The 24444-nt window shown below is 32.8% G+C and overlaps 2 protein-coding genes across 4 annotated transcripts; one reads left to right on the top strand and one right to left on the bottom strand.

The window, feature by feature from the left end:
* Positions 1 to 1413: 1413 nt before the first annotated feature.
* On the bottom strand, positions 1414 to 20808 carry LOC129807336 (protein slit). Of its 3 annotated transcripts, none has more exons than XM_055856548.1 (9): positions 20600 to 20808; positions 18520 to 18577; positions 7007 to 7437; positions 6714 to 6936; positions 6511 to 6647; positions 4489 to 4641; positions 4241 to 4421; positions 4034 to 4173; positions 1414 to 3973 (listed from the first exon to the last, which is right to left on the bottom strand). In XM_055856548.1, exons 3-9 carry the CDS (start codon positions 7371 to 7373, stop codon positions 3669 to 3671), a joined length of 1506 nt encoding a protein of 501 aa, XP_055712523.1. In that variant the 5' UTR covers positions 7374 to 7437; positions 18520 to 18577; positions 20600 to 20808; the 3' UTR covers positions 1414 to 3668. The 3 variants fall into 3 exon arrangements, with proteins under 3 accessions (XP_055712523.1, XP_055712532.1, XP_055712515.1); XM_055856557.1 differs by having other exon boundaries at positions 20213 to 20700; XM_055856540.1 differs by having other exon boundaries at positions 20114 to 20683.
* Positions 8786 to 9638, top strand: LOC129807355 (uncharacterized). Its single transcript, XM_055856568.1, has 2 exons — positions 8786 to 8819; positions 8900 to 9638. The coding sequence occupies exons 1-2, from the start codon at positions 8814 to 8816 to the stop codon at positions 9377 to 9379; spliced, it is 486 nt and encodes a 161-aa protein (XP_055712543.1). The 5' UTR covers positions 8786 to 8813; the 3' UTR covers positions 9380 to 9638.
* Positions 20809 to 24444: the final 3636 nt, after the last annotated feature.

Below are 24444 nucleotides of genomic sequence, written 5' to 3'. Positions count from 1 at the left end.
TACTTTCGTATCATTACCCCATATTATTGAAGTCCTTTATGGGTTCAATTCAAGAGGAAAACAGTAGTGTTCACGAGTTTAAGGATTTCGTAGAGTTTTCCCCACTGAGCAAATTCTTCTTAAGTTTACCGGTTCACAAGCGATTTGAATCGAGTTATAAATCATTCATCATCACCCGAAATATCTAAGAAGTAATAAAATTGAATTTCGGATAAAAATTAATTATCGGTTTATTGATTCATGTCAAAGACTCTGCGAGTATTACAGTAAAGCCGAATAAAAAGTAAGGAAAGAAAAAAGCTTGGGCCAATTTTTAGAAAAAACAAAAAAAACATATTTTAGAGGTTGGAATGGGATTGGCGAAAAAAGGAAAAAATAGCGTTCGAGATAATGTCCACTTATGGGGCGTCATCAAAGACCGCAAGTCGATATCACTTACCGTTAAACTTTTAGATCGGGAACAACTTTAAGGTCAAATAAAACAGTAATTTCCAAGAAGAATGATTCAATTGTCGGTGCTTAACCGATTCATTACCGATGGTGCAGGTTTGAAATTTCAATACCTTTCCAAAAAATCCAAATTTAACCAAATCGGTTAACAATGAGCCCTCCAAAATGATTGGCCTTTGACCTTCAATAATTAAAAATGACGAATTTTCCGATCTGAATTACTTTTAAAACCAATACGAAAAACATTAAAAAAGCTTGGGCCAATTTTAAGAACAAGCAAAAGTACATGGTTTTGGAAGGGATGGAAGGGAGTGAGGTTAAAATGGCAAAACACGTTTGTAGATAATATTTTCATATTAGGGGTCACCAAAGACCGGAAGTTGATATCTTTTACCGTTTAAGCTCAAGAGCAGTGACAAATTGGAAAAAAGCGGATTAACTGTTCTCTCTTTGAGTTTGAGCAGTAACATGGGATGAGGTAAAACTTACGTAAAACTTTGATATGCAAACTTACCATATATAGTTTTTTTTTATTGAAATTGCTATTCACCGTTCCGAAAGTAAGGTAAAGTGTCCTCGAGTCGACCGGTTCCTCGACTCAACCGGTGGTTAATATTTGAATGTTTGATAGTGAATTTCAATAAAATTGTCACTGATTCGTATTTATATATGGAATATTTAACCTATTAATGTTAAATCTTACGCCAAATATTAGTGCAAATATAAATAAATTGAATAAATAACTCTACCGGCCAATTTGAGGAACCGGTCGACTTGAGGGCACTTTACTTTATGACGCCTGGGTACCTAAATAATTGCTTTAACTTGAGTAAACTTAAGTAAACACAAAACTAAACTTTTTGATAAACGAGACACCACATTTTACCTCTGCAAATTTAATATTGAGAAATATACGATTTAAACTCCTTTCAATAAACCTTTTTTGCCAAATCAATAAAGACATTTCAGAAAATCAAAAGCCGGGTTTATTATTATTTTTTAAATAGATAAGTTTTATACGATTAATGTAATACACAGAAACATTAATAGTCAATTAAATATGATAATAGTGATTACTCATAAAACACTAAATATTTATGTGTACACATATCATTTCTTAGCCTAATTAGATCTTTACTCCATCAATTAATTTTTTTTTCACATTACATGCAGTATTTCTCTCTCATTTTGGTAAAATTTAATTAATATTTTTTGTATGCTGGAATGTTTCAAAATTGTAGATTTCCGAATTGACAAAGATTAGTTAAATATCTAATTTCCAAATTTCAATAAATCATTTCCAGTTTTGTGATATGTTTCAAAATTTTCTTTTCTCTCAAAATTTTCTTACAATGGATTGGAAAAGTAGATTTTTCAAAAGTTAATTCTTTAGTGAAACTCTTTAAAATTCCCAAACTTTTTTGCCTTCACAATACATGTCTTTCCGCAATAAAAATTGAAAAAAACACAGACTTGTAAGATATTCTTATATTTTATAGCAACTCTTAAAAATAATCAAATTTGTAGATTCACCTTAGAACTATGATGTAATATAGAGAAAGGCATCTGTCATAAAGAGGCTTGATATTTCTCTTTTTTTTTGTCTTTCTTTGTCTAAGACTGTTTATAAGAAAACACGGCATCCTGACCATTGTGCACCCTGTTTTATTTTTTTATATTTTATCTAATCTCTTTATCGACAGAATTGGATATGTTTGCGACTTTGGTTTTTTTTTTCTTTTTTTTACTTGGAATGTTGAATATCAATTGAAAACACTCATATTTCACGTTACATTGAGAATATTGTAGAAACTTTACACAAAAAAAGTATTTAAAATACGCTGATATGTATCGATTAAAGTTTTTTTTCAAGATATGTCTCATATTTTAGCTTTTTTAAAAAATAACAATTTTTTGTCACTATTCAGCGAGTAAATTTTTTTTAACATGAAAATTCATCACAGCATCTCCCAATTATTTACTTTGTTCTATAACAATGGCATACGCAAAAGTTTTTTTTCTTTCAAAATGATACAATCTCATTAATGTTCTTTTTTTTGTTTAAAAAATGAGTTACGAAAACTTCATTCTGTTGATATCCAATTTTTGGTTTTTTAGCCACCATTATGGGTTTATTATATCAGTATTTTTGTAATTTGCATCGATTTTTCGAATTTTGCAAATAAAATTGAGTCTCAAAATTACTTATATCTTTTGAGTTTGTGCAACTACCTCAAGTTTTCAATGTTTTTTTTCTGGTATGAGATAACTTCTCAATTTCATGTTTTAACAAAATTTTCAGCACTAATAAATAATATTTTCACTTTAAATTTTGCCCACATAGAAGCTTGATTTATTTTCAGTTCTTGCATTATACAAGAGCTTTTTTTTTTAAATTATAATTTTCTGAATAAGTTTGATATTTCACTTGGTTCATATTTTTTTAAATAAAATTCAGAATTTTCTTTTACTAGAAAATACTCTCATTCCTACACCGTTTTAATGTAACTTATCTTTTTTCTTTCATTTATAAGACATTGTTACTGATATTTGTATCGTTTACTAATTGTGTTTTATAATCTTATTTAATTGTATATTTTAATATCATAATTATGTTGTACTACCAAAAACACGACAGATTTCGGATCCGTTTAAAAAATTGCGTCTCAAAGATCTCACTCACTAAATATTACTTTAATTGAGTTAGTTTTTGCTATTTGCTTTCCCTTGTTTCTTTTTTTTTTACTTCTTTTTTTTCTAAAAACTTATTTCTTTTTCGTTAATATACATATTAGTTCAAAAAATGTAAATATATGTCTTCTCTTTCAATAATATACATTAATAATTCATATAAAAATGTTGTGATATGATTGCAATTCACAGATTTTCTTATCATTTAAATTCTATATGTTTACTTAGAACTTGATCTCTTAACATTCAAATTAGCAATGTTGCAATAACGTTAACCACTATGTTATTGTAAAATTAAACAATATATTTGCTCATTCTAAAAAAAAAGTGTTTGCATCCATCGATTAGAATTACGACAAAAATTGATCTTATTGAGAATTTCTCAAAATCGTACCGTATCAGCCACTGACACTCGGCTTTACTAGGTTTGATTTAGAAAAACTCAATGTGGATCAATTGATGTTTTCTCTTGCTACCCAAATAAAATCTCTATCGCGATTTGCATTGCGAGTATTGGGGAGTTGACATCAATAAATTACGCATGTTAGCATAAACCAAACAAGATCCAGAGCACCCATTGAAAATACTAAAACAATGCTGACCAGAAAGTTTGCGGATCCCCCAATATAGTTCATCCCAGCCTGGCCCATATTACTCTTCCTTATGCAATTCATGCGGTCTAATGGCATATTCTGCACAAAATATTCCCGATTCTCATTCGGCATTGTGCACATGGGTCGCTTCTTCTGGGTCATTTCGTCATCACGATTCTTCAGGTCCTGAAGAAGATTGGGGAACCAGATAAGTTCACAAGAACATACCAGGGGATTATCTGAAAAATAAACCAACATCAGTATATGTGCCCAGCTTCATTTCACAAATATTGTTTTACCCATAATATCAACAACACGAAGGGTATCCATTATTGGCTCCATAACCTCCTCTGGGATTCGTGTAAGCTTGTTATTTTGAATGCTTAGGGTTTCCAGAGAATTTAGATTCTCAAATGCCATTGCCGGTAGCGCTTTAATGCTGAAATATCAATTGAGGAATAAGTTAACCCAATCTACAATATTTACTATATCAATTTCAAACATACTCATTCTTCTGCATATTCAAGAATGTTATGGAATCCCCAAAACCAACAAATGCATCTTCAGATATAACACTGATATTATTAGACCTCAAGTCCAGATGCCTGAGTCGATGAAGAGGCCTTAGAGCATCACTTGGAATTATGTGTAAATTGTTGTCACCCAATCTCAGATATTGAAGATTCTCTGAAGAGCAAAAGCAATTACCATTAATTGTGAAACTCCAGCAGAAAGCACATCTTTGAAATATTACCTTCTAAACCAGCAAACGCATCTTTGTCAATGTAGGAGATAGAATTTCCTTCCAGCTCCAGGGAATTGAGAAGAGTCAAATGACGAAAAACGTTCGCGGGTACCTCGGTTAATTGGTTATGAGCCAGAATTAGGGAATCCAAATTTCGTAATCCTAAAACAAGACAGACAAATTATATCGTTAGCACGTGTCTTTATTCCTGCGAAAAAAATCTTTTATAGCCCTCATTGGATATTTTATTAGCATGATGTTTGTGATGGCCGTAAAATTAAAAGCAATTTAATGGAAGTATACTTTAAATTTGCAATCAAAACGTTTAAACGACGCCCATGGGACTCATGCGTGTTGGAAAAAACAAGAATATACATTCCTCAGTCCTCGGAGGTTCTTATTTCTCAGACTATGAAAACCCAGTGATAAGCCCTAACATGTTCAAAGTGGCTGGGATTCTTCACTAACTGTTGTCATTACCCCATTAGGGCGAAGTGGGGAACTTTGTATTGGGGCAGCTTTAAAATTAGGCTTTTTTATACTATTTTGATAAGAAAATTGACCATATCATGCTACAATTTTATTCAGATCCAGAAACTAATTGTAAAGTCAAAAATCACTACACTTGTAAAAATAAATGGATCATCAAAGCCCATTTGAAAAGAATCGTTTTTTTAACTAATTAATAAATGCATTTAAACAATGAAAAGTCATCTTTGATGTTCACTCTGATGCGAGAAATAAGTTGTGAGAAATAAGTTTATGATAAAACATGTTCTATTATGATAAATGTACATGCAAAGTTTGAAATTTTATCCAAATTACAAAAGGATTTGATTTTATTTTTTACAAAAGGATCAAATTTGGATCAATATGATCCTTCTACCAGTGTAAGCCTCAATTCCATTTTAAAATAAGAGGAAAAAAATAATTTTAAACCTGCTCCAATTCAAAGATGCCCTACTTCCCCCTACCCAATAATTTTGCGAACTATCTTGTCAATTCTGAAAATAATCTGTTAAATCTTTAAATCAGTTTTGAAGACCGTTTCGTATTCTCCGTTAAGGATTTTTAATTTTAAAACGTAAAGGTTTATTCAAAATCATAAACTGAAATGTAAATATCAAATGTCTTTAAGTTTTAATTAAATTATAAAGAAAGCTTCTGAATGAAACGTTAAATTTTGACATTAAATATTTAAGCTACATTTTTTGAACTTTTTCATTATCTTAGAATTGACAGGTATATGACCCTAATTATCCCTTAACAAGGAATTTCTGAGCGTGTAAGTTCAACCCAAATAGAAAAATCTCGGAGTCAGTTAGAATATACCAAAATTTTATGAAAGTTATATTATATATTTTCCAATTAGTAGAGTTAAGACTGAACTAAATGCTTCAAATACGACTAAGTCCTTGCTGAAAGTTGGGATCAATATATCCAATAAAGTTTGATTTATTGTGAAAATAACATTTTGAAATATTCCGAAAATATGAAAGACACTAATGAAATGGATCTGAAATTACCATTTTACAGAAACCCCTTTATAAATCCTTAGCCGTAAACCATAAACCGATATCTCTTTCCGTTGTCTATTGAGGAACATTTTCTACTACGAAAAAAAGCGTCAAAACACGACCTCAAAAATCTATTTTTAGCCAATTTCGCATTCAATCTATCACATCCAAAAGATGATCCAATAAGGTTTCAGACCAATCGATCAAAATAGTGCTTCATTTCAGAATACAAAAGCTGCGGAATAGTAAAAATTCAAACAAAAATTTTACAGCACGTTGTAAAATATTTTCGAGTGAAATATTACAGACTATGTCTGCAAAACGAAGAATGAAAGTGGTAATTTGGAGGAATAGGTGTTTTGTTTCAAAAATTACTTAATTGCTTTTGTTGCTTAAATTTCAGCTTAATATCAAAGAATTTGTATGCTAAGAACATTTAGTGCTTGAAATGTTGTCAAGGACGTCCTTGAGTACCTTGTCACCGTCAAAGGAAATATTTCAAATGAAAACTTACCCTCGAAATCTCCGTCTTTTATTTTCTTAATCTTATTCTCTTGGATTTCTAGTTTCTTCAGTGTATCCAAAATGGAGAGAGACTTTTGAGGAACAGTTGCTAAATCATTTCCGCCAAGATTAAGCCTTTTCAATTTCCTATTGTCAATGGATAATACAGGTTATTATCATAAAATCTATATCTAAATTAAACATAAAACTTACTTATCCAGACCACGAAAAGCTTCAGGCTCAATGGATGTTATCTTATTCTCGTACATAGTTAAGATCTCGAGAGTATCAAGTCCTTCAAAGGCTTTATTGTGGATCTGAGAGATTTTGTTGTGGTTCAAATTCAGGATCAGAAGGTGGTGGAGATTTTTTACTGCATTCGATGGGACGTTAGAGAGTTGATTCTGAGAGACATCCAATTGAGTAAGACCTTTGCCTTCAAATATATATTTAAAAAAATCCTAATTAAATTGTCTATAATTTTGAGAAAATTTTAAATATGTCACCTAGGGAGCTGAGGGCTGTTTCTTCAATAGCGGCTAAACTACTATTGTGGATGGTTAAGTGCCTGATGTCCAGTGCCAAGAAAACAAATCCTTGAAGTTTTGGTAAATTATTGTGACGAAGTTTGAGATAAAATATAATGGGGCTCTTTCCTTTAAGTGTGCCCATAGCTTTGTTTATGTGAGAGATATCTGTAGCCTCACAGAGTATATCCAAGCCATTCTTTTTCACTTGGCAAGCACATGGGGCGATTTCACTAGCTGCAGGACATGTCTGTGGTTGTCCTGGTTGACCACTAACAACAGGTAAGAGTTTTAGCATGAGACCTAAAAGCACTATCGCCACTCCCAGAATGTTTGATGAAAACATTGTCTTCCAACTCTGGACACCAATAACCTGCCCCGCTGATGAACAGCATACACTACAATCACGTCTGCAATTTAAGGAGAATAGACGTACGTGAGACAAGAGCAACGTGAGATACATAAAACATACAAAATACATCTTTTTGGCGGGTATCAGTACAACGATCCCATTTTGAAGTAATATATTCAAGAATATTTTATATTTTCCCTCTATAAAATATCAGTTAAGGATTTGCAGTAATACCAACCATGTGGATAAGATAAAGATGATGATCATAAAAATATTTCTCATAACTACAAAAAGGTATGAAATATGTGCACAATTTTGCTACAAAAAATACTATATTATATGATGCATGACGAAAGTTTGAAGGAAAAAGTTATTTCAAAGAGGATTTACAGTATAAAGTTGCACACACTAAAATCCGTCACCATCCTATAGAGAAACTTTTTAGGGGGTGTAAAATGCTAGCAGGAATAAATTATATGTTTGCTGACTTACATATTTTCAATGGTACCTTTAAAGTTTCTACATAAATTATTTTCACAGTAAAATAAATCAATTTTTCATGAATTGATGCGAAAATTCAGAAAATTATTTAAGAAAAGGTCTTCTGTTTCCTCATTTGAAATATTAATAATTAAAATTGCCTAATCGGGTTTGAATTTTTAATAGACATCGGACCAGCTTGAAAAAATTCCAAATTGGGGGAGAAACAGAATTTCATGAAAAGCCTCTTATTTTAAGAGTGATGGTTTGCCTGATTTTCTAATTTATCTTAAATCAATAAGTGATTGAATTAATCCAAGTCAAATAACTCAAAAAAAGACATATTTGATTACTTTAGTATAAATTTAAAATATTTTGAATTAAAATCACATCAGTCTCTTATGAGTATTCAGACGAAAATTAGGTTACAGTACCTCTTACATCATAATAACAGATTTATTGCTATCATATACATAATTTCCCGATGGGAAAATGTTTATTTTATTGTTCTTTTAACACTGATATTAATCAATTGTCCGGCGGAAGAAGGTTTAATTTGAGCTAATAGATAGTTAATGAAGACAAATAAGTATAGAACTTTTTTTGCCAACCCTTTCGTATTTGTGTACTTTGAGCTGTTCTTCACAATAATTAGTATGAATTGCTGACAAGAAGGAAAATTATTAATTGACACTTTTTCACCAGGCTGCTATCAACGGTGTGGAAGTGTAATTAAAATATGCTTAAATGAATAATCCATTGCGCAATAAAGGTGGAAGGAAATAATCCCTATTGGGTGCATTATAAATAACAGTATGAATATGTAAATATACCCTTTGCGATGGTAGTTCATTAGAAAGTGAAATACAAGCAACACTATTTGTACTATAAATAGCAGAACGTAATGATACTGTACATCAGTTCATCAAAGATTAAAATAGGAAAATCACACGAATGATGGTAAGTTATTAAAAGCATTGACGCTGATACCACAATATTATGTAGCTATTTCATTAACTTTGAATTGTCTGATATTGTAGCTTGAAGTACTCTTGATTCTCGTTGTCTTTGCCACCCGGAACTGTGCCCTACCACCCTATAGTATGTGCTACAGGACATCGTCAGATGATGCTTCCACTCTATGTGGTCCGCAACCCAATTTAGTCACAATGAGACCCAAGTCGGAGGAAATATTTGCAAGACCCACATCTAATTGGCAACCTAATCAATTTCCTGATAGTATCATTAGGAGTAATGGAAGAGAGCAAGAAATCAAATTGAACACTGAATCACGAGATGGTGATGAAGATTTAAGAACAGCAGAATCATTCAACATCGGCATTTATTCGTGGCCCAACCATAAGCCATGGAGCTTATTCGGCGGTCATGGACATGGACACGGGCATCATCACCATGGATTCTGGCCACCCCCTCCACTGCCATGGGGGCCAGCTCCCTGGGGTGCTCCCTGGGGAGCACCGTGGCCACCACTGCCCTTCCATGGTGGCTGGTGCTGTTAACACCCCAGAATTACCTTCTCGTATACATAGATAAATAAATAATTTGTTTTATACACTAAGAAAAATTCATGTGTAAAATCCTAATAAAACGGTGTTTATTTTGACACAAAATTCTATCCCTTAATAAACTGATTAGGGAAAACTGGGGCACCACCAAACACGGGGTACCACCAAACACTGCGATTTTTTAATCGGATATTCGACTTCAGAGGATAAGACCTATAGGAATTTATATAGGATTTTATAGGGACGCTTGTCCACTGAAGTAATTTTGTAATTTTGTAAATTACAGTCTTATTGTGAAGATTTAGGGTTTTCGCTGACCAAAATTTGATAATTTACTGACCAATTTTAATTTTTAAATTGCAGAATCACAATTGCAGTTCAAACAGTTTGGTTTGTAAATCTTTCATGAAATTTCATAGAAATTTACTTATGTATAGTCATTTAATATTTGAACTATAGTATACTAAAATTTGAATAAAATGTGTGAAGTGACTTGCGCTCCTATAATCTGAGCTTTATACGTGTCTTTAGACGTTAATTTTAGGTTTAAATAACCTACGAATTTTTTCAGAACCTTAATAGCAGGAAAACATGGTTTATTTTCAAGTCTTTTTGGATAATAAATTTTACTTTTGACCAAAAGGGTACCACCAAACACTAATTTTTATTTCTAAACTACTTGGACTATCTCGACCATAGGTCGAGGTTCTGAAAAAATTCGTAGGTTATTTAAACCTAAAATTAACGTCTAAAGACACGTATAAAGTTCAGATTATAGGAGCGCAAGTCACTTCACACATTTTATTCAAGTTTTAGTATACTATAGTTCAAATATTAAATGACTATACATAACTAAATTTCTATGAAATTTTCATGAAAGATTTACGAATCAAACTGTTTGAACTGCAATTGTGATTCTGCCATTTAAAAATTAAAATTGGTCAGTAAATTATCAAATTTTGGTCAGCAAAAACCCTAAATCTTCACAATAAGAATGTAATTTATAAAATTAACATCTAGCATTATTACATATAAAATAAAAGTTCGTATTTCCCTTTGCATGAACTTGCACTTTAGAACTTTTAAAGTTCTAATTTAACTGCTCCTCAATTTAATTTTCACTGATCAAATTGGCTTTTTTGTTTATTTATACAGTGCTTTTCATAATACCAAAGATTTTAAAATTCCTCTGGACGTAATCATAAGATGTTGAGAAAAAATAAACATTAATGTTAAACTCTATGGAATGGCTTGGATCGCTTGGATACATAAATATCAATAAGAGTAATTTTTATACTTTTTGCAACTCTAAAAGGTTCTAAACTTGCGCTACTATTGAGATTTTTTTTTGTTAACAATGCTAACTTTACTTTACTGCTCGAACTCCACAGAGAAAGCATTATATAATAATCCCAGGATTTTGATTTATATATATCATATCGACTCCTTATCCCCTAAGGAATCGTATTTTGTTAGAGTTTTGGAAATATAAAGTTCCGAGCTTTTTGACGTCAGTCTGTTTGTACGTCGGATCCGTTTATCCGTACAGCTGCCGTGAGCTCCAATGGTCAAACGGTTAGAGATAGATATTTGGGATCTTCGGGAGACCCTCCATAAGTCGACTTTGGGACCATTAATATGCCCCTCATTTTCCCCCCACACCACCCCTTTCCATCAAAAATCATGTTGTTGTTTTGAGATTGTTCAAAAATAAATCGTATGATTTTATTCATTTTCCAAAGGAGACTATTGTAACTGTGTTATCACACTTGCACATTAAAATTTTAATATGATTCACATTAATTGTCGCTGGTGAGAGTCCAAATGTGTAATTTGTGTGTTTGAATAATTTTATATTCAAAATTTGATCCATTTGTTGATGAAAAGGTAGACTTGGCCCGCAAAATTTGATATAAATTGATTTATAGCATTAATGCGATTTTCTCTTTAATTTTTTAATGTGAAAAATATTTATGCTTTAGGTAAATTTAAACTTATTTTTGCAGGCCAAGTCCACTTCTTTATCAATAAATAGAAAAACCCCAAATATTAAGTGACTCAAAGACACAAATTACATATTTGGACGCTCACAAGCGACAATTAATGTGAATCACATTAAAATTTTAATGTACAAGTGTGATAACGCCGTAAGTCATTGAAAATCATAAATTGAAAAATTAAATTGAAATTGAAATTGAAAAAAGTCATTAATAGCAGTGAAATTTCTTTTTTTTTTTAATTTCACTGCTATTAGTATACTTTCAGCTTTGGAAACTATTTTATCACACTTACGCATTGCTTATTTTGTGGTTAACGCTACTTTTAAGTTATTTACAGTAAAATTGTGGGCAAAAAAGCTCGATAATTAGACACGATAATTTTCAATTTTTTTCAAAAAATTTTGGATGGATGTAGATTTGAGGTTTTTGCATCCACTATCCACCATTGTAAGTAGACTTACTATAGTCTTCTTTGGCGCCAACGATATGTTTTAGAGATTACCCAGATGGACATTTCGTCCATATACGAAAATACCGTTGAATCATTCCTAATAACGGTTTTTCAAGGTCAAAGGTTTAAAAGACTGTAGAGAACGTATTCTCAACCGAATAGCATCACTTTTGCGCTTTTTGGAAAGGTCTTGGAATTTCTGACAAATCTGAAAACGTTCCAATTGGTTCTGAATCGGTAATAAACCGGTTCATAACCAGTAGCCAATTTTTATCCTAAAGTCAATTTTAGAATAAAATAAGCTTTTGGGCGATATTTTGAATAATTTATGAAATGCTTTAAATTATTGGTTGCGAATCGGTAAACGGTAAATGTAGTTCTTTTGAGGTCACGAGTTCGAGCATTTCACAAAACATAGAACGCTTTTCCATCCCTTTTTATTTACATCTAAATTCCGTGTATATTTGACTCATGTTTTGAATATTGCGTCCTCCAGAATGCTTTTTCCCAGTGTTTTAGTGAAAAAATAAAAATTCTTGCAATCACTAATCTTACTATGTACGCAACACAACAAATCTGACTACATTGCGTGTAAACTTCATTTCACTAAAAAATTCTCATCAATAACACTGCGAGTACCTAAAATAACATAATAAAGTATTTTCTTGCGTTTTAAAATACCACCGACATCTCATTTTCATATTTGGATCATTTTTCGCGCAATATATAAACCTTCGAGCCACACAAATATAAGTTCTTGAAAGAAACTTTTCTCTTAATAAGAAAAAAAATGAGGAAATTGCATACTTACATGACTTTTGTAATAGAACTAAATTTAATAGTCAGAAACTCAGTCCTTAATATACTCTTAGGTAATTAAATATCACCAAAGGAAAATTCCAATGTTAAAATATCACCAGAGACTATTTTGCTAAAAGTCAGTCATGCTTCTAGAAACACCCAAAAGGCATTTACATGAGGTGGTGGTATATCTACGTGTTTTAAGTGATATATTTATTGATCCATCGGGCGGACAAATTGCCACGACATTTTGTGAATTATTTAGATCAATATGTCTATTTATTCACACTGTAATCAAGGGGACCATTACATCATGCAGTGTTACTGGAAGTGATACTTATGCACCGAGAAAAATTTGGATGGTATTTTCTACAAATCGTGTCTTTAAATTCTACTATCTCAAAAGATAGTAGAAAATACCATCCTCCATAGAAACTTTCCTTTAGAATTTACCATCTTGACATTTTAAAATTTACTATCCTATGGATAGTAAATTCTAACAGCCGGATGGTAAAATTTACTATCCTCATTTAGATTTTACCTTGACCTCTCTTAGATTCTAATATCCGGGAAGTAAATTTTACTGGCCGCATATTAGATGTTAAAATTTAACTGGAAGACAGTAAATTTTAACGGAGGATAGTAATTTGGATTGAAATTACCATCCAAGCCATTAAAATTTGTCATCCTGCTGTTAGAATGTCATTTTGGAATATCGTGGGTGCCGATGCAACGGTTCCCGATATGCTTTGAATACATTATAGGAATTCGTGGCGCAGCTGGAAGATGTTGGACTGTCATCACAAAGGTCGTGTGTTCAAATCTCGGCGCAGTCGTCAATTTTCACGCACCAAAATGGCTTGAAATACAGAGAATATCATCCAAGAAGGGCCCCAAGCCCTCAAACAATGGCCAAAAAGCAATGAAAATAAGGAAAAATAAATTTTTCCGACATTTTTCATTCTAATATCCGGCTAGTAAAATTTACTATCCTGCCAGTAAAATTTACCATCCGGCTAGTAAAATCTAACATCCGGGGATATTAGAATTTACCATCCGGCTATTAGAATTTACTATCCATGCAATAGATTCTACAATTTTTGACAGTCCAATTTAATATCGCGTTTGCTGGGTGACTTTTTTACTATCCGGCCATTAGAATTTTGTATGGAGGATGGTAAATTTTACCATCCACATTTTTCTCGGTGTGGTTATTGGTAACGAGATGTGAAATTAGCCGAAAATATAGATTAGTTGACACGCTTAATGCCACTCATTTGATCAACACTTGTGGAATATTGTTAATGCTTAAATAATTTCTAATCAGAAGATTCGTATTTACTAAATGGTTAAGTATATAAATTAATTATAGATATCAATTGCATATTGTGTTACATAGGAATTAGATGCCCCCTAATGTGTTATCCTATGTCGAAACATTATGTAATATTCTACCTTACAGGTACACGAAAGTTTGGGAGATTAATGAGATATACATATAAAATTTAAAAAACGATATCTTCATATCTGAAGTCAGATTTACAAGAACAAAACTGATTACACTAGACAATCAAGAGAAACGTTTTTTCATATGATTTAAAATGACTGGCAAGTTTTGTTGTCTCCTCCTGAGGCTTTTAAACATATCTCACAATAATTTTGGTGAAACTAGATATCACGTCTAGTTTCTGAGCAATGCAGTACATTAGGCTAAACTACTTAAATCGGCGGCAAAGGAATCCATAATTTGCGAAATGCTCGAACTCGAGTTCGAGAATTTAGCTTTTTTTTTCCAATGATCATTCTTTTAATGTTTACTGGCTCAAAGTTCTCAACCAATTTGAACCGACTCATAAATCACTCAAAAGATCGCCCTAAATAGCTTTACAGTTACACAATTGAGTTTTTGATAAAAACTAGTTATCGGCTCATATCCAAATCCAAATAATCTCATATCTCATATCCAAATAATCCAAATGAGACATAAATTTCAAGATACTTCAACGTGCCCAAATATAACTCCATTTGGTTAAGAAACATTCTTTCTAGAACCTTGTTAACCTTTGAGCTTGAAAACACTTTTGGAAGGGAAGGGAAGTGGCGGGTGAAAAATCAAAGGATTATAAATAGAGGAGACTGGGGTAGAATTAGTCGCGCATGGTATTAGACAGTGGGATGTTATAGCCTGCTTTATAAGGAATATTGCGGAAAGCACTACTTATTCGAAGGAAACACATCCCTTCTATAACGGTTACTTTTAATTTAAAATATAAATATTCTAGTAATTTGGAATTTGCGGCGAAATTCAGAATAATGGCCACTTTGACTCTGTGTTTGTGCAATCCCACCTTTCACTGATCCCACTATTTCTCAATCGGGGCAGTCTGGAGTCTGATGGATATGTCCTCCAACAAGTGCGGAGTGTGTGAGAGGAGAGTGGAGGTTATTAGTTTTTTCTCCATGTGGTGGAGACTCCCGGTAGAAAAGGGCAATTCTGCCCAAGAACAACCTCATCCACTCAGGACCAGACGGAAGCCAGATTTACATTTGAGGTTATGGCAACTTGGGATACCTGATCAGCCTCATTCGACGACTACAGTATTCCCGGAGGGGCCCCATCGGTCACGCTTCGTCGCCCTCGTGGGGTGGGAGGTTTCCAGCCCCTCTTGGGGGAGTCATCGAGGGATTCATCGGGGGATTCATCGAGAGAATAGGTAGAAACCAACTCAAAGCGTTCTTTCCGGATGGAGTAAGAAGGAAAATTAATCTCTAACATCCGGACACGAGGAGAGTTCATCACGGATGGAGCCTATGAGGAATCCTGGAAGACCTTTACGTCTCAACACCAGACTCTTATTGTATGTACGCTATCAACCCTTTTACTATCTTTGAGAGTTTTATTGTAATTAAAATTCGGATTTGTCTTAATTCTCTCGATTAAATATTCACTTCTTTTTCAACAATAAATTTTTTCATTTAAAGTAAAGTTATATCAATTCCTTCAGTCTGTTAAAAATAAATTCTTTCTTTTAATCTACCTAAAAAGCATTGTTTCACTTCCTATTCATTGAAATATTCTTTAGCCTGGTAGGGGAGACCGGGGTACCTATAGCCAGGGGTAGAATTAGTCAGTGGATTTTTCTCGTTTTTCTTAAAATGTACATCGAGCAAAGTATTTTTTAATGAAAGTAGGAACACATCCCCTTATTGTCAGAAATATTTATAACTCTGATCCTGTTATCCTACAATTTAGAAGCATTTTTATAAAATGGGTATAAAATTGTAATTTTTATGTTACAGTTTATGGTCCAGTATTTGGTTTTCTAAGTTACTAGTCACGATATCATAGTTTAACCTCGTTTCTGGTTTAATAAAGTTAATTAAGAAATATTTTTCACTTGGACAATAATTATCTACTTTTTATATAAGATGATAAACACTGAAACAGCCCTCGGGGCAGATGTAGCCACTCTTCTGTGTTGCGCTAAAACTATAATGATTTTTCACTAATACATGAATAATTCTTAGATTAAAAAGTACTATTGATATTCCTAGCAATATTATCATTTGGATGTGCGATTTGTGAAATAGATTTTTTCAGAATGTTTGCATCAATTTTGCCGCAATTACAAAAAGGTTGGCTAAAACCTTTTTCTTTAGGTTTCAGTGACATATTTAACATCAGTGGGCTTCAGTATATTATGTGAAACAATATTTATACCCCATTATTAATACCCCAAAAGTGGCTATATCTACCCAGCCTGGGCACGTGTAGCCAATGTGTCATACTTCTTTCATTATCCTCCCTAGAAAAAACTCAAGGATTTTAGAGCTTTAAACTACATACACGGTTTTATATAGCCAATATCCTAATGCTACTTATGAAACATAAAAACATTAGACAAATCTTATCATTTTTTCATAAATCATCCGCGAAAAAAAGCTTCATTTGTTGGCTAAAAGTACCCCGGTCTCCCCTACAAGGATACATTTTTTTAAAGTTTTACGGCCGGTTGCCGCCTGACACCAAATTAGTAACCAGATCTGAATGGCTTTGAGGCTGTTCGTTGGGAAATAAAATGCCCGCTCTACCGCACATAACCATTTTGTGATGACCTAAGTGTAGTCACAAACCCTCCTCTATCGAAGTCTGAGAAATATAGTTCAGGTTGCCAAGACAAGGTCCCCTTTTCCGTCAATCTCTAACCAAAAATTTCTACTGGACTCCAAGGCTCACCACGGTGGACCCTTAAAACCCCTAAACTAAAAATCAACAAATCGGCATTATTTTACTAAGAAATCGGCAGATCGGCATAATTTGTATAGAACTAGAACTTGACAGATCAACAGAAGGTCGACAAATTCGTGCAAAATCGGCAAATCGGCTACAAATTCTTACAAAAGAGCGGCAGATCGGCACTCGAGTGAACCATGAGCGGCATAGTTATCTACCCCTTGGTCAATTCCCGAAAGAAAAAAGGACGTAAGCAACATGTTTTTAGAGCATATCCCTATTTCTTCATTTTTTCCTGAATTTTTCTAGTTTATCTTCATAAATACCTCCGAATCTAATGCCCTAGACATCCTTATGACTAAAGCCGAGAGACGGCTTAACGTAATTATAATCAAAAAAATTTAACTAAATTCCCATCAGTTTCTCACTAATTAAACTGTTTCCCGGCTTAAGCTGAGAGACAGCTTAGTCAGAAAGTGATAAGAACTTAAACTGATCATTATTTTGATTATAATTACTAAGCCGTTTCTCTGGTGTCGTAAGTGTACCTCTCTAAAAGGTATAGAAAATTAGAACTTCTTAAAGATTTTTATCTTAAGACATCTCGCAGAAGCTAGACGCGATATACCAAAAGTGTTCCGGTTGATACGTTAAAAAGACGCCAAGAAACCCGAAAATACTGATTTAAACCATATTTTTTCTCTAGGCAACAACTCCTTTAAGACCTCTACACATTGGGAGCACTTTTCGTCAAAAAATGCGTTTTTGAACGAAATTGTCTGCAGTAGAGCAGGTGGAAATGTCAAAATTCTGTCAAAAATGTGATTTTTGACGAAAATTACTCGCAATGTGTAGAGGTCTTTATAATTGATCATTATATATTTATATATGTATATTATTTATTATCTCTATTATCAAACCGCTGCTTACTGTTTGTCTATTGTATAAACAGGAGTCGTTGCTCTCACAATGTTTCATTTCAGGGATTGTAATGTTTATAATCACAAATTTTGCCATGGACAATACCAATAATCTCGTACAACACATCATAATAACTGTCTGAACGATTTCATGAAATCCCACCAGATAAATAAGGTACTACCTTAAAATCAAACAATAGAAAGGCTAGGTATTCCTATAAATAAAGAATTTCGGCTAACCGTATCGCTCTCCCTATCGATGGCAAAATTTCCCCTGTTTTTTAATTGCAGAAGAAAGAGTATTTATACTTTTAATAAAGTATATCAAAGCTTTTTTATTAAGTGAATTGTAAAGAGTGTGGAGTGTAAGAAAGAATTACTTCTCCAAAGGATCTGTATGTATGCATGTTTTATAGACTAAAATTGTCTGGGGAAAATGAAAATGCATGACTTTATAAACAAGCAAAACCCCTAAATAGAGGAATACAGAAAAGCAAGATAAAAGCTTTCAGTAAACTTTTGAATCATCAAGGGTACAGCAGAATATTTTCCACAAAAGATAAAGTAATGGTATATGAAAATTTTATAGTTACAGATACGTTCTGTATGTAAAAGTTTGCTTTCTATCACAATAAGGAATTATTCTGCAAAATGGTGTTTTCTTGGAAGTACATAATAATATTATCATTTAATTATTGTAATATTTTGATATAGCATTTTAAACTTACCAATATTTTTTTGAATCAGCTTGTTGATTTAAACGTCCCATTTCCTATTAAAAGTGACCTTAAATGAGAGATTTTTGTCTAATAAAAAAATGTATCACTCTAAAAATAAGTTCAATTAAATTATTGTAAACTCAAAAGCGGAAATTTTCTGATTAATTTTTGTATTAAATTGAAATTTCGTCATCATGATAATTTAATTTCTCAAATTTGTTTTATGCACAAGATAGATCACTTCCATTGAAATAAGTCAATAAGAGTCGATCTCTGTGACAGAATGAAGTTCAAGCTCTCATACTACCAGCATATTCGCTACGATCATTTTAAGGGCATTGACTCAAAAGGGCCAAGACCTTAGTCTGCTCCCCCACAAAATAAATTGCATTTAAACAAATTAATTTTAATGCCAGACGTTCATCAAATTCATTGCAATACACTTTTAAAATATTACTTTTAACGCTTTTAACCATCATTGAGATTGTTTTTTTCTTCCTAGAAATTGGATTACTAATCGATAAATAACAAATTGACTGTAATTCCCAGTGGATGAATTTGCAATAGACGGTTATTGGTCATAGTTCGTGGAAAAGGTAATCTTTTAACTGGTATTTCTACCCTTATTTTTTCAACTCAATACACAAACTTTCCAATTAGGTTTATGAAAAATTTATATATTAGCACTGAAACAAAGAGAACAGATGTGTACGAAATATACTGTCGCATTCACAATTTTGAGAAATGACAGCAGCTGATTAAAATAGTAATATTTATACTTCTCATTTTAATCTCCGAAGTAATAATGTAAGAATGTGATATTTGCTTTTCATCTTGAAGTTAATTTTATCAATTAATGACTGAAATATAACCCGGTCAGTTTTTACTGATTCTTGACCAACAACAATGTAAATTTAGAATAGAATTTTCGATTTCACTCACAAAAATACACCACATTAAAGTTATTTTCGTACTCATTATTTTATTTTTAGATCAATTGTGTGGGGAGGGCTTTCTTCACGAAAATAGTGAATGCGATAGCATTTCTCGCCCCCATCTGTACAGTGCCGAGAACTGTGAGTTTGAACTCAAGGCTATATCATCTACCGGAAATTTAATAAACGTAATAACATATCACTATATTGTATTCTCATCTCAGATCCATACGAAACATGACCATATCCTTTATTCATGCTCACAGTTGTGAACAAGCACTATATTCGTTCTCAAATTGGTCACTCAGGCACTTAACAAATTGTATTCGTTAGTGAACACTGAAATTCAATTTATCGATTTTACGAGACAATACAAATAACTAATAATGTCTCTAGAAAATATCACAAGGAAAGGAACTGCACTAGAAAATTTATTAGTGAAAACCCTTCACGCAATATAAATTGACCCAGCAGATACTTTATCATCATTTGCAGTTAGATTTAATAAATAATCCCTGGCACAAGTTTTGATAGGTTCACTGTGAAATAATAACTTCTGGCAGGGGCTTTATTAATAATGCAGAGGGAGAGATATCTCTCGTTTTTTTTTTTTGTATTTTGTATTTCACCAAGAGAATCGCAACAATAAGTTTCCGGGAAAACTTTACCAATATATCTCTCATAAATTCTCTTTCAGTTGCCGTGTATATAATCTGCCATATTGGTGGTATGTGAGGAAAAAGAACTATATATAGTGCATTAATCACCTCTCAATTAAGAAGTTTAAAACACAATGTACAATCAAACACAGAATTGTTTATGGGTAAAAATTGTGTATGGCTTATCCCTTGCACAACTCGCACTCAACTAACTTCTCGTGTCCAAATGGTGAATCTTTTCAATGGTCTTCCGTACGCGAATAGGCAACAGCAAAGAAATATAGAATTTTCCTCTACATCAGAGATTTCTTATGTGAAATGTGCACTTGCGACTTCTTCATTATTTCTCATGGAATATTTGTCTAACTTCTGCACCTCTTAGGAAAATTCGTGGATCACAATGTTAAAAGAAACGAACACTTTAGCAGGGAAAAAAGCAATAGAGAGCAATACTTGACGAAAGGAATGAAAGCACTGATGAATCTCAATACTCACAGAACATTTTGATTTCTATACAATTCTATTGCGTCTGATAACCTTAGATGAAAATTCTCCACCACCCGTGAAGTGCAAACAAGTGGCTATCTGCGCAACTCGTAGCTCCATGGAATATTTACTTCCGTCCCGAACATTGTAAGAGAATTTACGAAATGGTTTTTGTGGTTACCGAAAATTAGCCATTTTTTTATCACAAATAAATTATTTTACTTTTATTTTTCATAAGCCATCTGAATTTTCGCCTACAATCAATGTTTTAATATAAGCCCAAACTTATCAGAAAAAAACCCTTTCTAAACATCATCCCTACTACCATAAGATTCCATGGTAGAGAGAATCTCAAAGTGTTCCGTGGAATGATCAAGAAATGGGTCAATACCTGACATGGAGCAATATATAGTCATCTCCATTCTATATAGCACATACCATGACACACCAGTATGTAATGTATGCGGCGATGTTACTGCGAGAAACACCTCTCGAGGAGCACGAATGAGTGGAAAAACTCCCACATTTTGCTTAATTAGTTTCAACATTATCCTAGCATGAAGAGTCTCACCATCCTCCAGCATTAAACCACTCTCATTTTCAATAGACGTCGGAAAGCAGCACTACCGGGTGAGCTTTTGCTTTCCCGCAATACAATAAGCATGTACTTCTTTTACATTTTCCTCTTTACTGCAAATCGCGTGCAAGACACAAGTAGCACGAAACTTACAACATAGCTACATTTTTCCTAATAAATCTCCAGATAATCTTTTTAGAATTCTTTCTTTCTAAAAACTAAACATATCAAATGAATCTACTTTAAAGAAAAAGAAAACAAAGTCTATAGATTATGTTTTTATTGAGGGACGCCAAAGACCGGAATTTGTGATTATGATTTGAAAAAAAAAACAAATTGTATATATTTCTTTGAGTTCGAACAATAAAAATTTAAAAATAAGTTTAAAATATTTGATTAATGAATTTATTATTTTTAACTGAGACCATTCCGTCTTTCTAATTTCAATACTTCAATGTTACATGCGATATTCTTGAAAAAATGTCAAAACGTAAAATAAGAACAATTTATAGTACAATTCCGAAATAAATATTTATTAGTACTTGGCTGTTCTAATGTGCTTCTGCATAATCGACTGCTCTTTGAGCTGGTTTCGGTCACGACTGTTTGATTGTTTTGGAAGACGATGAAGACTGAAGAAAACAGCCGAGACAGCTATCAACACATGGTAAACTCACAATGCAGAAGCTTGAGAACAGTAAAGTCCTAATAAATGTTTAGGAGAAAAATTTACCCTTTTGATTTTTTATTGAAATAGCATCATTAAACTATCATTTTAATCGTTTTAGCTATGGTTGGTCATAATAATATGACGAGCTTTAGAACTATAAAACGGATAAGGGGTAATAAAAAAAGCACAATTAATCACTTACCAAGAAAGTTCTCCAAGGTGAAACAGAATTTGTTGATAAAATTTAATTTTTGCGATAGTTAGCGAGTTAATGTTATAAGCCCCTCATAAATCAACCCAGAGAATCAAAATATGATCTCATTTTGCCTTCAATCCTCCACCAGACACACGTTTTTAGGATATCTCAAAGATGAGTCTAATGAGTACGCTTTTGTATGTTTTGGAAGTTTTCTAGATATTGGATATTTCACTCACAAATGTGAATAGCCTTGAAACATTATTTTATTTATTTATTTTGATGTACCGGACTTTTTTGCCATTTTGTACATTTTTCAGTTTACAAGTTTATATTCAGATTACATTGTGTATAGGAAATATGTCCATTTAGACGCTTCAGTCATTTGCACCTGGCGGGACTCGAACTCACATCTGTGACAGCCGAGCCGAGGATCACACCGCCCAAGAACCAAATGCTCTTACCAATGGCACCACGGACTCCCTAACCTTGAAACATTACGTAATTTCTTTTAGAGGTCAAATTTATTACATTTTAAAGATGCCCCTTTGTCATTTAAATTTTATTACAAGTACTGTTTTGAAAAATTGAAGATCTAGGGAACTTTAATTTAACACTAAACCTACCGACCGTTTTGGTCGTTTTGGTAGTCTTGGTTTTGGTAGGTAAGGTACTAAACAAATTTTTCTTGGAAAAGAAGAAAAAATTAAAATTTAAACACTGAAAATTACATTCATATCTGAGACGCTCAGAGCAGAAGTGGAGTGTTTTAATAGGAAAATTCATACACAAAGGAGACCACTTCTGCTCTGAGCATCTCATTTAAGCAATTCGTAAAGTTTGATAGCGACACCGACCCATTTAAATATGTGTTAGTTTTAAAAAGTTTTTAACTGGTCAATTTGACCGGTCTTGGTAGATTTAGTGTTAAAACGTTAAAAGCCGTGAAATCCATGTTATACTCGTACATGAAAATCTTTGCCCTGATACCCAAGCGTTTTTCATAAATCCTTGGGTCTCTCGGATTTTTAGTAAGTTTCTCGAGACCTCTGTGGAATCCCCGAACCGAATTGCTCATAAGTTTCTCATGGGTTCTTCAAATTTCCTATAAATTCCGGGTCCCGGTCAAAATCCCGAAAGCCAAAATCCCGAATTCTTAAAAGTGTCACAGCTACTCCCACGATTGCACCCGCGCTTGCTGAACGCAAAGGGAAATCTTCTGTGTCTTGGGAAATTATTCTAAATATTTTCCTCCACATAATTTCATCCCTTTCAGAATTTTGAACATTCGGAATTTTGGCTTTCGGGATTTTGGCTCTCGGGATTTTAGCCTTTTCAGGATTTTGGTGTTCGGGATTTTGTCTTTCAGGATTTTGGCTTTCGGGATTTTGGCTTTCAGAATTTTGGCTTTCGGGATTTTGGCATTCGGGATTTTAGCTTTTAGAACTCATAACGGATCGACAAACCAAGACATATTTTTATTTAAAAATTAAGACGTTCTCACTGGGTATTATACGCAAATTTGCAACTAGTGAAAAATCAAGAATTTTTATATGCTGCTTTTTTATCAGAGTTCATGTGGGAGTTCAACTAATAAAACGAGAAATTTGCATTTGACGTTCCTGAAATGCGTTAAAATTCGTGATTTCAGTATAAGAACTGTGTCAATGGTTTTTTTCCTTGTTCACACAAATTTACAATCTTGCACGAATGTTTTTTCAGTCCGACATGCTTTTCTTTTCACAGGAAGTCAATTAATCTTTTTATGTGGGATATGCTATGGATAAACCTCACACAGTGAGCACCATATGCTAAATTCGATGCAATGACACATATTCCTGGTGATGTCTTAACGTCTTGCGAAAGATATGGACTTAATATATTAGCTATTACAAGCATTTAATTGCAGAAAGTTGGAAATAGGAAAAGTTTCCTTGAATGATTCATAAGATTATCTCATCAATCATGTAAAGTCAAGATACTTTACAGAGGCTTATATGAATATAATTTCACACTAATAGTTTATCCTTTGTGTGGGATTAAATACCTCTGCTTTATGATATCAAACACAATATAAGAGGATATACTCAAACTCAGGATCTAAATATAATACATTGACATTTTACTCGTTCCTAAATTGCACTATCAAAAATTTAGTTGTATAGAAACATACTCTCAGTCTTTCAGATCGGGTACATGAGATTTTCAAGCGATTCCATTAAGGTATTAATAAAACATAAAGTGTGTATTTTCAAACATCACATAAGACTTAACTTGATTGAAAATTTTTAAACTCTTGTCATTATATTTACTCTGTAAACATTTATATTCTTCTCCCAATAATAAAAAGAAGGGACGCTTTACAGTTCATGGTAAAAAATTCATGATGTTCTTTAAAAGGCATGTTGATA

This window comes from Phlebotomus papatasi, chromosome 1, assembly GCF_024763615.1.
Source record: "Phlebotomus papatasi isolate M1 chromosome 1, Ppap_2.1, whole genome shotgun sequence".
Classification (NCBI taxonomy): Eukaryota; Metazoa; Arthropoda; class Insecta; order Diptera; family Psychodidae; genus Phlebotomus; species Phlebotomus papatasi.
The sequence above is the reverse complement of the archived record's forward strand: the minus strand, read 5'-3'. Positions and strand labels throughout refer to the sequence as shown.